The sequence below is a fragment of the Bombus bifarius genome, unplaced genomic scaffold (genome assembly GCF_011952205.1).
Source record: "Bombus bifarius isolate JDL3187 unplaced genomic scaffold, Bbif_JDL3187 scf7180000008190, whole genome shotgun sequence".
NCBI classification, from domain to species: domain Eukaryota; kingdom Metazoa; phylum Arthropoda; class Insecta; order Hymenoptera; family Apidae; genus Bombus; species Bombus bifarius.
In genome coordinates this window covers 397,780-415,732 of record NW_022884499.1, presented here as the reverse complement: position 1 = coordinate 415,732, position 17,953 = coordinate 397,780, and the positions used below count along the sequence as shown (strand labels likewise).

The 17,953-nt window shown below is 34.2% G+C and overlaps 1 protein-coding gene across 1 annotated transcript in view; it reads left to right on the top strand.

The window, feature by feature from the left end:
- Positions 1-10,696, top strand: part of LOC117209663 (protein tipE) — a 33,704-nt gene extending 23,008 nt beyond the window's left edge. Inside the window, exon 6 of the mRNA XM_033451910.1 lies at positions 10,013-10,696. Coding sequence (XP_033307801.1) covers positions 10,013-10,076 — 64 coding nt within the window. The 3' untranslated portion in view covers positions 10,077-10,696. The remainder of the gene's footprint in view (positions 1-10,012) is intronic.
- Positions 10,697-17,953: the final 7,257 nt, after the last annotated feature.

Genomic DNA, 17,953 nt, shown 5'->3' with positions numbered 1-17,953 from the left:
CGTCAATCTCTTTTTCATCCCTTAAAAACTTCGAACACCCTCGGTTTTCCGTTTTAACTCGCACTTTCTCGCGAATCCATAAATGGAAGAACTCGTTTCGTCGCGTATCCTGCGGAGTATCGATCCGATCGGCGTAAAACTACGGAGAGATTCCTTCGCGAGGACAAAAAGCTTAGCCCAGAGTGCACGGCCATCGAATGGGAAGAACGGAGTGATCGTCGTTGGAAAACGGTTATCGAGCGGCCTTTGTGCGCGGGAACAGGCATAAAATACGCTCGAGATAAACGGTGCTCGCGGATCGTACGTATATAAATATCCATGGCACACGGTCAGCAAGCTCGACAAAGCGTCGATATCGGATGATTACACGGTCAATTTCGCCGGTGGCCCGCGACAAACCGAAGATATCCGATCACTCGGCTGCGCAAACGCTGCGGCCTGCGCATCGAATACGATTAGCCATCGTTGAATCGGATCTATGGCCTCGAGATTTCCGAACGATGCTCGCCTGGCTTAACCCTAAACGCAGTTTAACCCTTTGTACGAAGATCTTTAACGTTGTCGCATGTTTGTCGCGGGAAATCTGAACTATCAGAATTCGTGCCATGAGGTAGAGAGAGCGTTTCGGTGGGAATGAAGTTTGTTTTGATGCGTGGAAATTCCGTTTACGTTGCTATCTTCGGTGGTCGGGTGAAATGTCAAAGAATATATTAGCCATCTGCGATTCTACTTCGAACTGAACTTGACATTCTTGTATCGTTCGACTTCTTTCAGATTTCATATATAAAGCGTACTGTTCAGCAAACAGAATTAAAAATTTTGAGCAGTTCTTGGGAAAATAGTTTATTAATTATGAAGTATTTGAAATGAATGATTGAATTGATTCTAAAGCCGTAAGAGATTACTCCTTCGAAGTAAATAAGAGTCACAGTGTTGTCAACATATTTAAGAAAAATAACCATAAATGTCTGTGAATTCATTTATTCAGTAGCCTTCTTCCGTATTCTATCTTTATTGGCGAAAAGAATAAAAGAAACAATCTTCACATTATCAATGTCGCTGTAATGGTGCCAATAAACTACAAAGGGTTTAAAGGATTTACGTGAATGAAATTCAGGTTAAGAATTCGATAGAATAAAATTACATTAGAACGTTTCTTCCAAAAAAGAAAGACGAGAAAATAACAAAAGAACGTGTAGAATGTAAAAAAAGAACGACTTTATCGATCAAAATAATTATTCTCGCTTACGATTACCTTTTATTAACGCTCGTCCACAGAATAAAAAATTCAGGAGCAAAGATACTTTAGAAGTAGTGTATTGAAGAGATTTCCCACCCTCCAAAACTGTGACTCTTATAAAACCAGTTTCTATAAACTTACTTCCTCTTAAGAAAGAAGTTAGTTACCCATGAGAGTGATTATTTTGTATTTATTCTTTTCTATCGTAAGAGAATAGAAGTTTCTTACTTACTTAATAATTCTACGACTGAAATGTTCTAAAATTGTTTCTCTTATTTGTATAACATTGTTCGAAAGATAAAGCCACCCTATTTTCAGGTTTTTATTAGTTTGCTTTTCATGGTATAGCGGAGTGAATCTAAAGGTTTAAATCTTTCTCGTATATCGTTTTATCTTCAAAGAGATCCATTTTTAATACTCGTCTTTTCTTGTAAAAGTATAATTAAGACATAGTTAATCTATATGAAAAGTTATTATAAGTAGATCAAGAATGAAAAAAAGACTTTCCGGAATATGATCGTCTTTGTTGAGAAGAGGGACGATGAACTGAAGAGAATGCGAATTTAACGCAACCTCATTACCCGAAGCGAACGTTCAACTGTCTTTGCTTTTAGCAATACGAAAGCACGGTAATAGCGTTAACGTGGAAACTTGCGACGTTCCTCCCTGTTTGAACTCGCTTATTATATAATGTGTTTCCACGAAATTGTCCTGCATGTTCAATTGCAAAACTTGATGAACCATTTTCATTGCGTCACAAATATTTTTATTAATTTTTCGACTCTTTCTAACGCTTCATTTTCGCAATTTGTGAAACATATAAACTTCAAGAAGAAACAAGCCTGAAATACATGAAACATTTATTTTACAATTTCTCCGTACAATTTACTAATCGTTCGAAATTATAAGCGTTTCACTTTAGAAATATCTTCTATTAAATTATTTAATAGAATATCGATAAATATTAGACTATTTTCTATAAAAGCGTGAACCTTCACGATATTCTTTCCCGTTTAAAATACGCTCTTGTATGCACACAAATAGAACAAAATCAATCTCCGCAATGTACTGCTCGGCACACATACTTACGTTAGAAACGAATCAGAACCTATCACTTGAATCCGTAGTATAACTTTTCCTTTATCAACATCAATTTTCTTCACTATCTCCCAAAAATCCCTAAAAAACATCAGTTATCGATAGAACAAAAGGAATAAATTCTTTTACAAGAAATCAAGCTCAGTTAGACAATTGATCGACTTTCTTGCTCCAGTTACTTCAATCAGTGTTCATATCACTGTAGATACGTTATAGTTGCATCGGCCATAGTGTTACAGAGATGAAAAACGTGGGTCCAACGTCAAAATAACCGTTGTAACGGTCGCAATATCAACAATTCGCGAGATAGAACGTAGAACAGAATTAAATAGATAAATATGAACTGATGATAGATCTGACATATGTACACCAGTTTGAATCGCATCCTCTTATCGTGCAGAAATCCTTCATTTCTATGTCGAACAAGATTCATCTGGATTTTCTGTTAGTGTTGATCGTAATTTTAAAAACACATGCTTTGAAGTAAAGAGATATAAAAGCTTGTCGGATAATAAATTTTGGATTTATTTCTAAATAAACTGTGGATGTTTATATAAATTTATATTTTTACGAATGGAAGTATAGAAATCCGACGTAAATAAAGATTTGTTTCAGGGATATTTGAATTTTGACTGCAAAAAGTGAGATATTATCTTTCGCTGTGCGTTGAGCGCGTCTGAAATTAAAACTCCATCGTACGATCGTGAAAGACAATTTTCCTCCTTTATCGTTAGCATAAAATAAGTAATTGGTTTTTATGTAATTTATTTGTAGACACAATTATCATCGAATTACAGGTATTATCTTATGTAGGACGATTTTTATTCCTTCGATATCCGAATAAAACACAACTCTTTTCTCCGATAACTTTTTTTCTCCGTTCGTTACGTTGCATTAAGCAGAATTTAGCATCTTCACACAATAAAAACAAATGAAAACACGGTGAAATGCTTATTTTTCTTTTCTGGATACTATTGTTCCAATTCCTTTATTCTTCGAACATATTTCTATTCTCGTAACGATAAAAAAATTGACGCACCCTTACGATTCCACCAAGATCGAAATACATTTTCAATGAAATTGCTTCGAGAATATGTGGTAATCTTTAATTAAATTATAAAAAATAGTCCTTGTAAAATTTATTCTTCCTACATAATAGTTACGATACTTCCTATTTCCGCCTGGGAATCTTCATCTTTATCGAGTTTCTTCGCTGTCGATTGCAGTTTTCGAGTTGAGATCAGAAAACTAGGCGATTCTTTGCTTGATTTCGGTGTTGCCAACGAAATTATGAAAGTATAAAATTATGCTGTTCTCGTAGATAGCAGAAGTTCCAGTGAACGGGCAATAGGAAACTTTATTTTCCAGACTACCAGTCGCCGGAGTTTTTCCCGAGCTATGCTATAAATGGAAGGGTGCTTTGACTCGTCGAAAGAATTATACGAGAGCACTGAGAAGGTCGGAAATTATGATTTACTTTTTCGCTGTTCAATTATTGAGAGAAGTTGTGAAATTCGTAATAAAGATATCACGGAACTCTGTCGATTTCAATTAATTTAACTAACCTCTTTTTAGCGTAAATTAAACGTTTATCTGAATTAAATAAAGGTTCTTACCCTCATGATAGTTACATTTCAAAAAAAATGTCTATCTACTCTTTATTCCGATATAAATATGTGAAATTTGAAAAGTTGATAATTTGTAGATTTTAATTTTTTTGAAATATTGAACTAATAACTTTAGGATAGGATGATAAAGAATTAATAAAAAATAAAATTCTTATGAAAGGGAGGATTAGTTAAAAATTGAGAGGCCGGAATATACATAAAGTACTTATCGAATATTTACAGAAGTGAAATTTCGATATTATTTTCTATAATAATTAATTAAATCTTTCAATTCTTGTACATTACTAAGTTATTAATTTAAAATATACACGATACAATGTATTGGATGTAATGAAATAATGCAAAATATTACATTTTGAAAATATCGATAGTAAAGAAACTATCGTAATAAAAATTGAAAATGCTTGAGAGCCTAGAGAATGTGATGTTATAAATACTGTTAATGACACACGGAGTCCCGTTTCCATATAGAGTGTAGTTGAAAGGAGAGTGAGCGCCTTGTAGTCTACGGCGAAATCAATGGATTACTACACGACATTTCAAAATATGTGTTACATAAAAAAATTCACAATAGTTTCGTAGCTCATACTTTTGAAAAAAAGAAAGAATGTCAACAAATTTAGTTTTTATTTATTACATAAGATTATATTACACATAATAAATTTTTTAGTTGACATATTTTTAGAATGATGGATTCTTCTATGTCAGAAACGAGGATTAATATAAAATTTTATGCAGATTTATAATTCTATTTTTGAAAACTATTATTTTTTTTTAAATCAAACCACTCTTTTGACAAGCTCTGTATTTTCGCGTGATCTCTAGAAGAGATCATATTCCATATTTCTCTATCGTATCGTACAACTACACAATGTATGAATGAACTTGAGCATTTATCTATTGATGGAATTAAACCAAAAATGTTATAGAAAACTGAAGCGCGCCAATTTATCATCCGATTTATTATTCGAAATAGAGAATATAAATTTCACCAGAGGCATTAAAATTTTGACAGTCAACGATATGCGATAAATTTCAAATAAAAAAAATAGAAGGATCATTTATTGATAATATTTATTGACCTTTTGAAAATTGAATTTTTCAGACACAGAAAGGAAATCAAACGATCTAATACAATGCAATATTTTATCGAGTTTACAGTCGCGATTGAACTTTTAATGGATAGAAAAGAGAAAAAGAATCTCTTTCGGGTTCATTGTTAGCTCTCCTGTTTTATTGAGAAAAATGGAATTGTGAAGAAAGGAGCTCATCGAACAAAGCGAGAAGAGATAATAGCGTTGTTGGCTTGCCAAAACTGCTACTAAAGCTTTCTTCCTTAAGGATGCCTCACAGTTAAATAACTTGTCGCGTAAACTGTGTGAACGATTGAATTCAAATCGTTAAGTTCTATCCTTCTCGTATTTAGATACAATCAATCCTCACAAGTTCCTGAACATCGAAATATTCGTATTCAATAAGTTCTTATTCATTTTACCAGGAAATTATCAACATTGTTTATTGCGTTAAAAATTACAAGTAAATATTTATGGCTATTAATAATTTAGAGATAAAAGAGTTAAATAAATAAGAAAATAGACAACAAAATACTTGCGCTCTTTTACAATCTTCTCTCATTAATTTAAAATAACTTACAGTATTACAGTCACCTTTCCAAAATAAATGAAAAACGTTAACCAGCTTTATAAGAGAGGATACTTTCCTATCTTTTGATCTTCCAAGATATGTATATTTTATCTATATTGGATCGATATCTTACCTGAATTCACAGTGGAATTTCAATGATATTTACATTGCTTTTAATGGCTCGATACTGATTATGAACTTACGAAACCGATATGTAAGTACAACGAACAGATCTATCTGCTCGTCAAAGATTCGAATTGCTTTAATAGGAAATTCCCATCGGCTTTTCGGTGTCCCACGACGATTAGTTTACTTGCCGCAATGTAATCAATTTCTCTTAGGGGGCGCGTATCAGAATTCGAAGCGCAACATGTAATTAGTTACAGTCGTGGTACCAGAATTAATTCCCAGCAGACTTATTCTTTGGAGGTGGTGAGGACATTAAATTTGTTAAAAATAATTGTGGATAAATTATAGCAAGTATATTACAGGTTGATAAATTGATTTTTTATATTAATATCTTAACGATAGACTAAGACTACTGAACTTAACACGAATTTAATCATATACTACATGAAATTACACGAAGTCAAATATCAGTTTGTTCGACGTTTGCGACAACCAGAAACATGATGAAGTACCATAAACGATGCTACTTGCTCGTGTATCTAAATGTATATTCATGTGTTTATTTAATTAGCATAAATGTAAAACATCATCCAGACTAAGACAAAAATAACGATGAATACAGTTTATGAAATTAAATTAGGTCAATTGATCTCTCTAATTCCAGTTTCGTGAAATTAAGAAATACATACTTACATTTTGTTAAAGAAACAGAAAGAATAAAAGCTTTTATTTTCTTGCCCAAATGGATAAACTTTTATAAGACATAATCGTACAGAACGTTATCTCACATAGTTCTCATTGGTAATTAAAAGATTGATAGATTTACTCCTTGTCTAGATATACATTTATATATTTATGTATGCACATACATGCATACATATATGTATTTACATTTAGCGATACCTATAGTTCTCGCGTATCATCCTACAGTAATCGTAAAATGAAAGTAGTATAAAATATTACATTCAAAAGAATTAAAAATTCAAAGGATGAAAATTAGAAAGTTACATATTAAATATTCCAAATGGTACAAACATCTTTTTCAACCTAATTTCCTGGACAAATCACAAACAATTAATTCGTTTTAAATCTACAATGAAATGTGTACCGTGTACATACGTTTTTCCTATACGTAAATCAATCTCTATATGGGATGCGTGAGTAGCGTGAGTGAGGCCAGGCAAGGACGCAGGCATCGATTCTGACCTAACCACCTCCATCCCAGCTTCTAGCCTAACTCCAACAACTCACCCCGTTTCCACTTTCAACCTGCTCTTACCCCTTCTCTGTCAGGTCAACTCTGAACCTTGCAACTTTGTTTTACTTGACTACTCGTCTACCTATTCGTGGTCACCTACTCCTGGAGACCAGACGAATAGTAACATTCTTCTATTAATATCCACTAAAGATCTTAATTAGGATTTTGAAATTTCGCAATTTACGATCTCTAATTTTCTTTCGTTTCTCGACCCCAAGATATCAGATGAAACATGAACGTTACGAGTGGAATACGATATTACTGTTAGGTTAACCTTTAAACTATGAAGGTGAATATTTCATGCTGTTTCGTTTCGTCGCCATTTCGACCGGGTTGAGTTTCTCGCAAGACAATAGATAGAAAACTTTTATCCTACCGTTTTAATCTCGGAATACAAGAAATAAAAATCACAACATACAATTAAGTCAGATATACTTATATTTCCAAAAAGCCATTTACAAGATACTTAATTTTATTTTGTACGATTTCTCAGCACTGTTTCCGCTACCTCACATTATTTTAGAAGGATGGATCTCCTTTAGAAAATCAATTTACAATAATATAAAATTGCGAAAAATATTATAATAAAATTTGAGTGTTTTGAGATAATTCAGCAATAACTTCTAAAAGCAAAGAGAATTCCATAATTGAAACGTGGAACGACCTATCAGAAGAATCGAACATCACGCTATTATCTTTCATCCTCCACTAACGTTCTAAGCTATGTACATTCTCAATGTCCATGATCAATAAAACACACATTTTAACATGAATTTAATACTAAATGAAATCACTCGTTAGCGCGACTCGATCGATAGGGCTGTCCGGGTTGAATGTTTGAATATATAGCCCCGATTCTGGCATCTTGCCTACACACGATCTTGCATTTACACTATTATCCCATTTCGAAGCTTTATTTTTATTCTCGTAACAGTACCTCCAATTGGCCGATTCGTTAACAGCCTCTGATTTCCGTTCGATTGACGTATCGAATTCGGTGTAACATTACTGCAGGAAATCGCATGCTGTTTCACGAAGTAATAATCGATAACCGCGTACAATTTCGAAGATTTTCAACGTCGAACAGCGTGTACACATTTTGATCAATAATACGGCACCACTTTGCGTTGGACTGGTTTCGAGCAGCAAGTAGAGCATGCGCCCGATAAACATTAAGGGATTTGCTGTCGTCTTCTCGTTCGAAACGATTAATCGTTCTACGTTCGCGCGATCGCTTTTTTCCTTTTATTTCTCCTCGGCACACTAGTTTTTATTCGCTTTCATTTCGCGCAAACGATCGGTGGAATTTATCGTGAGAATGTTGGGACAAATTGAGCGTTTATCGTTCCTTCATTAGTTTCAAGATAGAACGTTAATTCACATTTTAAATGAAGAGATGTAGTTCTATAACAAGAGTCTTTAGTAATTGAAAATAGTATTAGATATCTAGAGCTTTCGAAGAAGAAATGGATTTTAAAATTTTATTATTTTAGTTATTTAGTTCCATTAGATAGACGTAGCAAAGAAAAGGGAATTTTAGAATTTTGTAAGATAATTAAATATGTTACTTTACATATTCAGATAAATTACATAGAAGTTGTTCGAAATATCAAGTATTTTTAGAATTTAAATAAAAAGAGATTTAAAAATTTTATAAGATACGTTGTTTTAAATACATTATGGTTTTTTACATATTTAACTGAATTATATACAAATAATAAGAACTCTGAATTATCTTGGAAGGATAAAATTTAAATGTTGATGCATTATTCGTTATATTATATCTACATTATTAAAAAATTAAATAGGCACCTTATTGCGAATTTAAACAACATTTACTGTTTCCAACAGTTATTTTTGTAATATTTGCGAATTATTATCTAGTGAATTCTGTACCTTATTCATTTCCTTTCTTAGTAAATTTTAGAAACTAGGACAGGAAAGGATATTAAATTTTGAAGTAAGATCGAGGAAAAACGATATTACTTCGAAAATGAATTTTATGCTATATCTTATGAACCATCCAAAGTTTCCTTGGTCCGGTCTCTGGTCTTTAAGGTTAGATTATGAGACCATTCATTTGCTTAACTGTTTAAGACCATCGGCAAACTTGGATTATCTTTCGATCGTTGTCGTTGACGAGCTTCTTGGTGGCATTAAAGATCTTCAAGAGCCTCTTGGGATATCAATGAAATCGATGATAAAATTATTTCGTAGCATGTGAGCGAAGCATTAAAATTACAATAGCGTCAGAAGTACGATTTTTAAGGGATTTTAAAAGATTTCTTTTTAAAATATGTACATATTATTTCGTAGTACGCAAATACCAATAAAAAATGAAAACTAAATAAAATCTACGTTATGGAAAATTTTGTTCGTTAATCTAAATCATAACTTAAAAAAGAAAATTTAAAAATCCCAACTTTACACACAAATCCTTCGTTTTAAGAATGACGCTCCATCTTCGTTAAAATGTGTACATGTGTGTGTCTGCGAAGGATGGGTGAATGTGCGAATCTAAAAGGGAGAGTGCGAAAATTATGTACCTGAGGTGAGAAAATTAATCACCATAGATCTTCCATTAACTTTTTCTTTCTTAAACAGGACAAGGTAATCAATTTACTATCATTAATTCGCTATCCGCTATAGTTGGGTCATTCAGAGTTCAAACGCAAATAATGGAGATTTGGTATCGATTATTATAATCTTTTCCACTTTGTGTATAGATGTGAGTAGATGTACGTAGATGTGTGCACAAGTGTAGGTGCGATACTTATAAATTTTTGCCAATACTGAAAATTCAAGCGCCTTATCTTCAGAATAGCTTTTTCTTGTTTCAAAAAAAGATTAAGAACCAATTTTCATCATTCGAGACTGCCAAGTGGAAAAATGTTAAATTTACGTATCAACTGTGACTGTCCCAACTTTACTAAATTATCATCTGACGCTTGATTTTCTTACAGTCTGCACTGTATACATTTACAACGTTAACCAACGCTGATACACCTGTTTCAGAAACTTGAGCAAGACGATGACGACGAGTATCTCAACTCCCCCTGGGCCGACGGCAGCAGTCTGAAGCGACACTTTCAAGGTCTGAACAACATCTCCTGGAAACCGCACTAAGCGGGAACCCAAGAATGGGACCTAGAAGAAACGAGAGAAAAAGCGAAAGAAAAAGAATTTTTTCTTCTACGTAGCTTGTTCAAGTTACCGACCGCAAATATAGCCAATATTCTCTCACCGACTATCAAAGATGAAGAACGAAAATTTTATGAAATATGTAATAGAGAAAAAAGACCGCAATGGCGACCGTATCTTCAGGTATTTCCACGGATTGAACCAGTGGTGTACGATGCTCAACGTAAGAGTTTTCGAAAGGAACGGGCGTTCAATTGCGTCCAATTAAATACAAAATAAAAAAATAAAAGAAAGAAAATAAAAATAGGATATTCGTCGGCGTTCTCTCCTCAAAGCGAAGAAACGGAAAAAAAAGAATGTAATTGATATAGGGTTTGATCCAGAGTGTCGTTCAAGATGAAAGACAAAGGAAAGATAGAAAGAGAGTGTTTTAATAATATGCCACAACGCTATCGCATGATACTGTCCCACACTGTGTACGCGCTAATTATTATCCAATAGAGATATAACGATATTTTGTGACAGACTTTTTTCTACTCGACAACCGCCCGGCATCACGAGAAACGCATGCAAAGAACGTGACCTCTCGGTTCTTGCTGATCGATTAATCCGTTGGTGGCTCGCGTTTTTAGCCCGGCACCGAGGTCGAACGATCGGCTGCTTGGCGAGGATCCAGCGAGGAAACATTACATTCGGATTCGTTGCCGATATTCCGAGCATCTCTGGGGTCTCGTCGTATCGTAAAGGGTACTTCCGAAACATTATAGAAGAACTTCCAGGATAAATTCCCGGCACTACTCGATCGCCATTGAGGAAAGATCGATGCAAATGAACCATCGACTTGGAAACCATTCCATATCTAAACTGTGTAATCCCTCTTCCTGACGATTTAACAAGTTTCCGAATTTGCTCATAGCGATGCTCGAGGAACGTTGTACAAACGTAGAAATTGTATAAATTCTCAATGATTGTGCTTTGGGGAAACGCGGTTCGTAGCACAATATCAAAGAGAATTGCGAAATGGATCGATTTTGGAGATCATTATATATAATATATATATCGTGTCGAGTACAGGAATTATTTGTCGTTGAGCTTCTTCGGGAACACTCTGTACGGTATCGACGCCCTATAATCGCAGTCAGGCGATTTTTTCTTCGTGTATGCAATTCACGTAACTATTCTCACGGAAGCCTGCGAATGTAAGACAAATAAGGCGAATCGTTTCCTGCGGGTTGAACGTACCATACGATTCGATCACCGACAGAATAAATTATATGTAATAAACAGTCACGCGATTCACTTCTCCTCATCGTGATACTAAGTCGAGCGAAAGCATTCCTGCCCATTTCTTCGATAGCACGCGCCTGGTGAAAAAAACACATATACACATACACACACTTGGTCCTTTTTGCACAACTCTGGCTGACTCTAATTTACTTGACCAAGGAAATGTAAAAAATGAGAAAAAAAGGAAAATGTAATCCCTGTCGTGATAATCGGCAAACGCTAAAGAGGAGAGAAACCGAGCTTGCGCGAAACGGTCGCGTTTACTCAAGTGGACTAGAAGCTTAAAACGAGTAAATTAATGAATTAAGAGTACCGTTACCAAGTTAACAAGTATTACTAAGTTAATCTGCTTGCTGTGTGATCATGACGCGCATCCGAGAAACGCCACTTCACGTGCATCGTAGACGAATCGTGAACCACACATGTATCGATATACTGTATCTTTCACGTACACAGAACATACATACACATACACTTACATGTACACGTCCGTTTTACCGTGAACCGTAAATACACGCTTCTGTCTGAGAATATTCGACGCGATTCACCGAGACGTAAAACGGCGAACTTCAAATTACGCTTTAGGGGTGCGCCCTTCCTCCATTGATTACTCGATTTTTGCGTTTGTTTTCTTTCGGCAAAAGTAAGATAAAGGTCGCTCGGATATGATAGAAACGACGAGTAGAACATTGTGATCGAAAATTTGGTGATTGATGGAAATCGTGTGAGAAGGCTGATTCGTGTCTACTGTGGATTTGTCTGACTAGTCTCGGGTGATACTACTGAGCCCCTTCTAACTCTGCTGGCGTATTGAATCAGTAGGTTGCTATAAGTATATTACTATAAGACTTGATATAATTTTCGCAAAATTATAAACAATTATTATTGTATTACGTTAAAACATATGAAATGTCCGATTTTGAACGGTTGGCTGAATCGTAAAAGAATGTATTAATATACGTAAATGTTAGAAAAATAATATTATATATGATAGAAAAAATTCTCAGCTTTAAGATGACATATAGGAATAAGAATATTTGTTGAAAAGAAATTTTAAAAAATTGGTGCAACAAAAATGGACATTTCATATATTACAAATTATTATTAACAAACGATCATTTTTTCAATAACACAACAATATAAAAGGATTTATGTAACAAATTATTGTATGTCAAAGCGGTTAGTGAGAGCTATGAAAATACTGTCTGTAAGAGATACTGCCACAATGAACCTAAATGTTTCCTTCGAAATACGTTCATACTGCAACATATTGACAAATAAGATCCGATGAAGTGTCGGCGTTCAAATCGACGTTGTTTGTATGCTGAACGCTCAGTGAAAAGGTATCGAACGATACTTTATCAAACCAATATCAGTTCTTTATCAGTAGATCGACACACAGCACGAATCAGCCCTATCTGAAGCATATTGTATGGCATCACGATACAGTTTCGTGTCGCGAAAGAATGTAATTTTTCAAAGGTGGATCGGGTGACGTTTATCAATAGGAAGGAACGGAAAGTTCATTGTTCCCGCTTTGTATCTCTGGTTGAATAACGAGTAGCACACAGTCAAATGTTGCACGCGACATTTTTTAAAATTATAGATTTCGAACCGCTATCGTAGCGGGCTCAAAGAAAACTCACCCCCGCGATTACGTAAAGGAACACAGGGTGCCACTTGCGCAGAGGGTGAAACAAGTAACGATGGTTTTTTCGCGGCATCGTTGCTGCGCGTAAATCGATACGAGTGGCGCAGGACAGGCGAACCTTCGCCCCTGAGATCGATGGCAAAAATTCATGCTGAACAAATTTTAGCAACACCCAAATTCGAGTTATTTAATGAATTTCTGCTGTAATATTCTTTAAAGTTCATATTCTTCTTTTTGGACAGGTAATATCATGATATTCGGATTAACTTGATCCGTTTCATGTCATTACTGTCCTTTAACACTGAAATTCAAAGATAATCGAAAAGATTTCTGAAAAAGGAGCTTATAAAATAAGATAGTAATTAAATATTTGGTGCTTGCGTAAATTGTATCGGAAATTTTAGTTTTATTATTATTATATTACCTAGGTTTGAATTCACAATTATAATGGATCTTAAAGGAGATCGTTCTTTCGATATTTGTAATATTTTATGATCATTCCACTATTTGAGTAAAAAATATGTTCGACACCTATATATTTACCATAGACTCTTACCTACAAGTTCTATTCTTAGAAAGCTCCTGCATTGTCAGTTTTATTAGAATTCATGAGCGAATTTAGAATAATATTGAACAACATTAATATCCACTTTGTACAAAGTACTAGTTATAATGTAAACATAGCATTTTATAAAGAATGAATCTTGAACACATTGTGTAATTAACTCAGAGATCTATGTTTAACGAATGTAAATTATAGTATTTTCCATTGCTCGGTTCTGGAATTATTGTTGAGCAGAGTATCGATCAAATAGTCGCACCCTGGGTACCACGCAACTTGAACCTAATCTTCTACGTTCGAAGACCTGAAACAACGCTAATTTCAGCGATTGAATTACAAAAAAGAAAATGGAAGCATAGTAAAAAACAACTAAGATTTCATATAGACTATTTTCTTTTCCGCTGAAGAACGCGAAAAGTGATTACTATGGTGCTTGATTCGAGAAACAGTTAAAATATCTGTATTAAAAGATAATTTTAATATATTTAACACAGCATCGAATTATATAAGATGATCTCACGTGTGATTCTCATTCGACGTGATCTTTCATTTTACAAGTTTACAAGTTTGCGACCTGTTCCATACGTAAAAACGCCATACACACACGCACACACACAGACACACCTTTTCAACGAACATGTATACACACGTGTACACACGTATACGAACACACATATGACTAACACGAATATACATTGGTAATCTATGGAAAGAAATAATAATTGAATTGTTTTTATGGATTAAGAACAAGTTGTCTGTGATCTACAATAATTAAAAGAATATTTAATAAGTATTAACATGGTAAATGCATAATTGACATGTCGATAATGTCGAACGAATCGGTTTAGGGAATAATAACTAATAATAGAGCAAACAAAAGAAAGAGGAAGGAGAACAAGGAAGCGGAAGTAAAAGCAGTCAGATATCGGAATGATCTCAATGTTAATGGATAGAGCAATATGATAGAAGAGATGGCAGGCAAAAAATAATAACGATAACGTTTGTCGCATTAACGACATCACCGCAAAGGAATTCTAGAGAGAAGAGAGGTATATTATATAAATGCATATATAAACATTAAAATAATAAAGAAAGAAAAAAAATAGAGATTTAAAAATGGAACACGCCACGTCTAAATACTATGTAATCGCTGTTGTTAATCAGTAATAATTCGCGATGTAAAGAGAAGAGAAGAAAAATACCAATTTATGCGTGCTGCGTTCGAAGTACCGATTAAAATACCAAAAAAATTATATAAATAAATATATATATATATGGCACTTGACCGTCGCGGCTAAAAAAAAGTACATAGGATAGATAGATTTATAGAAGCGCAAAAAAACACCAAAAATCGTTCCTTCCACCCGCTCCGGCCGTGTATTTGATTATCGATTTTAAATATATCGCATCTCATGTAAAAGTCAAAGAATGGCTCTGCGAACTTGTAAACGCACCTCAGAATGCAATTAGTATGTCGTTTTACTAATAAGACAGGGAGGAATAGAGTTGTTAAACTGAATGAAAACAAGAGATTAAAAGGGGAGAGGAATGGAAATTACAGAGGAGAGAAAAGAACGAAGATAAAGAGAATGCTATATTAATGCCACAATCACCGAGTAATAAGTTGTTCAACGAGCGTTGCGAAAGATGTTCGAGATAATTTTTGTACAGTTTTGGCACACACGAGAACGTGCAACATCGTCGTCTTTATATTTATGTACAACATTCAATTATTATAAATTTTCGATATTATTACAAACTATGATCGATTTCGTGTGAAAGTGTATATGGCTTTTTCTGCGGTTAACAATAAAATGTTGTCAAAGCTTTTTCACGAGATATATATACATACATATTTCACTCAGAAGTTTGATTTATCTACTGATTATTGTCCTTCCCTTGTTTCACAATATATTATAACTTAATGAATTATAATTTTTTCAACACAATTTTGAATAGTCAAACTGTTTCAAGCTATCAATTGTTTATATGATACGTGATCTGTTTGCATGGGTGTTTTATTATCAATAATTTCCGTATATAGGACATTAAATTATACATTATCAACTATTATAGGACAACATGCAATAATTAAAGTGAAACATTTAGTTTAATAAAATACTGATTAGAATCTGAAAGAGTGATATGATTTGTACAGTTTACATTTGCAAATAGCTAACTAAAAAAAATTCTTTCTATTATTATATAACAATATAGGAATCTGATTTCTTGCTTGTTTAAGAATCTTCTCAGGGAGAATATGAAAATCGACGACTTCGATTTAACCAACAGTAGGTATTTCTTGATACAAGAATAGACATCAACCTCTTTATACCATTCTAATCTATTGTAGATTACAATTCTTACAGATTACCGACGTAAGAATAATCTAGGGATAATTTGAATTTCCTACTTTACCAACAAAGCCTCTTACTCACCTTAGCAAATATTACTAAATAAATAATCTACATTTCTGCAAATCAAAAAATACATGACGTTAACGAAGACTAAAAAATTAATCGTATGTAACGACTAAATTAAAAAAATATATAAACAATTGTTCTTAAAAGCTATTATTAGCAGAGGGTACTAAATCCTCCAAAAATCGGTGCGCGAAATCAATTTTTTAGTTCCCACTTTTTCATTTGGATCATATTTCAAGTCCAATATACATGTCCTTGGATTCTTTTACTTTCGTATCCTTCAGCTCGCACATACTCAGGATCCATTATGAGCTGTAGGCATGTCGAAATTATCATACATATTGGTTGGTCAGATGCCGACACGGAGATACCTGCCACGGTCCCGAAACGTCCGATTATTTAAACAAACCCGCGCGATACGATCGCGGTCGCCGGTCACACCCATCTTAGCTTGGCGAGCACCACAGAATTCTTCCAGACAAGAGGTCTTGGACAAAACAAAATTCACCTTCTTCTTATCTTACAAATAATACAACGAAACGGTATCAATAAACTACAAAGTCAATAAGTTACAAATTGAGCTCGACTCGTACAATGAAACCAAATTAGATGTTATTCAATAAATAATGATACGTATGTAATATAATTATTTGCATAGCTCAAAAGGAAAATTACTTAGAAATAAGGAGTATATAATACAGTGAACAGTGTAACAGTATGACATTATCAAAATCAATTGGTCCTGTCGAATTGAGAAATCGACGAAAGTTATATTCACTTAGAAATGATTATTTTCAAGTTTTCCACTTTACACAAAGACGAATGCTTCTAATATTTTGTTTACAATAATGACAGAGTCTTCTTTAGATTGATTTAAAGAAATTTCGGTATTTCTAGTGTTAACAAAATATTTTCTCCAAATTTTAGTGGAACATAGGTCTGTGATAGCAGCATTTAAAAGTTTTAAAAGCGTAATTTCACAGTCGGTCAATAGTAGTAGAGATGTGAGTGTATCGATGGCTCGCACAATTGCACATGAAATGACGCACGCGTGGTCTTGTCCCATCCCCTGACAAGAGGGTGGCAGCGTGACCGTTGATTTCCCTTCGTCGCGCGTGCACGCGGCGAAATTAAATGTCTCGTGCGCGGACATCGCGAGCATTACACCCGCTTCACTTTCGCATATGAATAATAAAAGAGCCGGTAATGCGTGAGTTCGACACCCTTATTCGGCTCTTAACCGAGTCGGCGTGCCTGTCGACCACTGCTGTATAATCGAAATCTTCATCGTGCACCGATAATTTATGCATTATTTCGCACGCTAATTCATTGTTGCGCATCATTGGTGAGCTTTACAATAACTGTCCACCGCGATATTAATGAATTTATAGCTGCATGTCGATTCTCACGGACCTTTCTTCGGTATATCCAGCGTAATTTGTAGTAATTACTATTGTTTAGCGATTCGTTACCATGACGATGAGTTTCGCTTAAATTTTTTATAATTGAAATTAGTAGAATGTCCATTCCGATAAGAATTCTGATAGAATTAGAAACCGCACGATTAGCCTCGGAAATCACTTTCTATTTCATCAAGATCAATCCTCCTATCTCTAACCTACATGAATGCGTTGACTAAGCATTTCCTATTCAACTTAGTGACTGCTCTCTATAAACAGAACAGACATCCATTTCTTGTACTTCTACAAAACCCAGACTTGTCGGCACGATACCACTAATTGTTTACAAGAATTGTTAATTATATCGACAAATACGATATTCAGGAATATTCAGGTAACACCTAAAAATCTATTTGTGCATCTTACAGAAAGAGATCTTGTGTATTCTAATGCTCTACTCATCAATTACTTACATTTAACTTGCAATCAAGA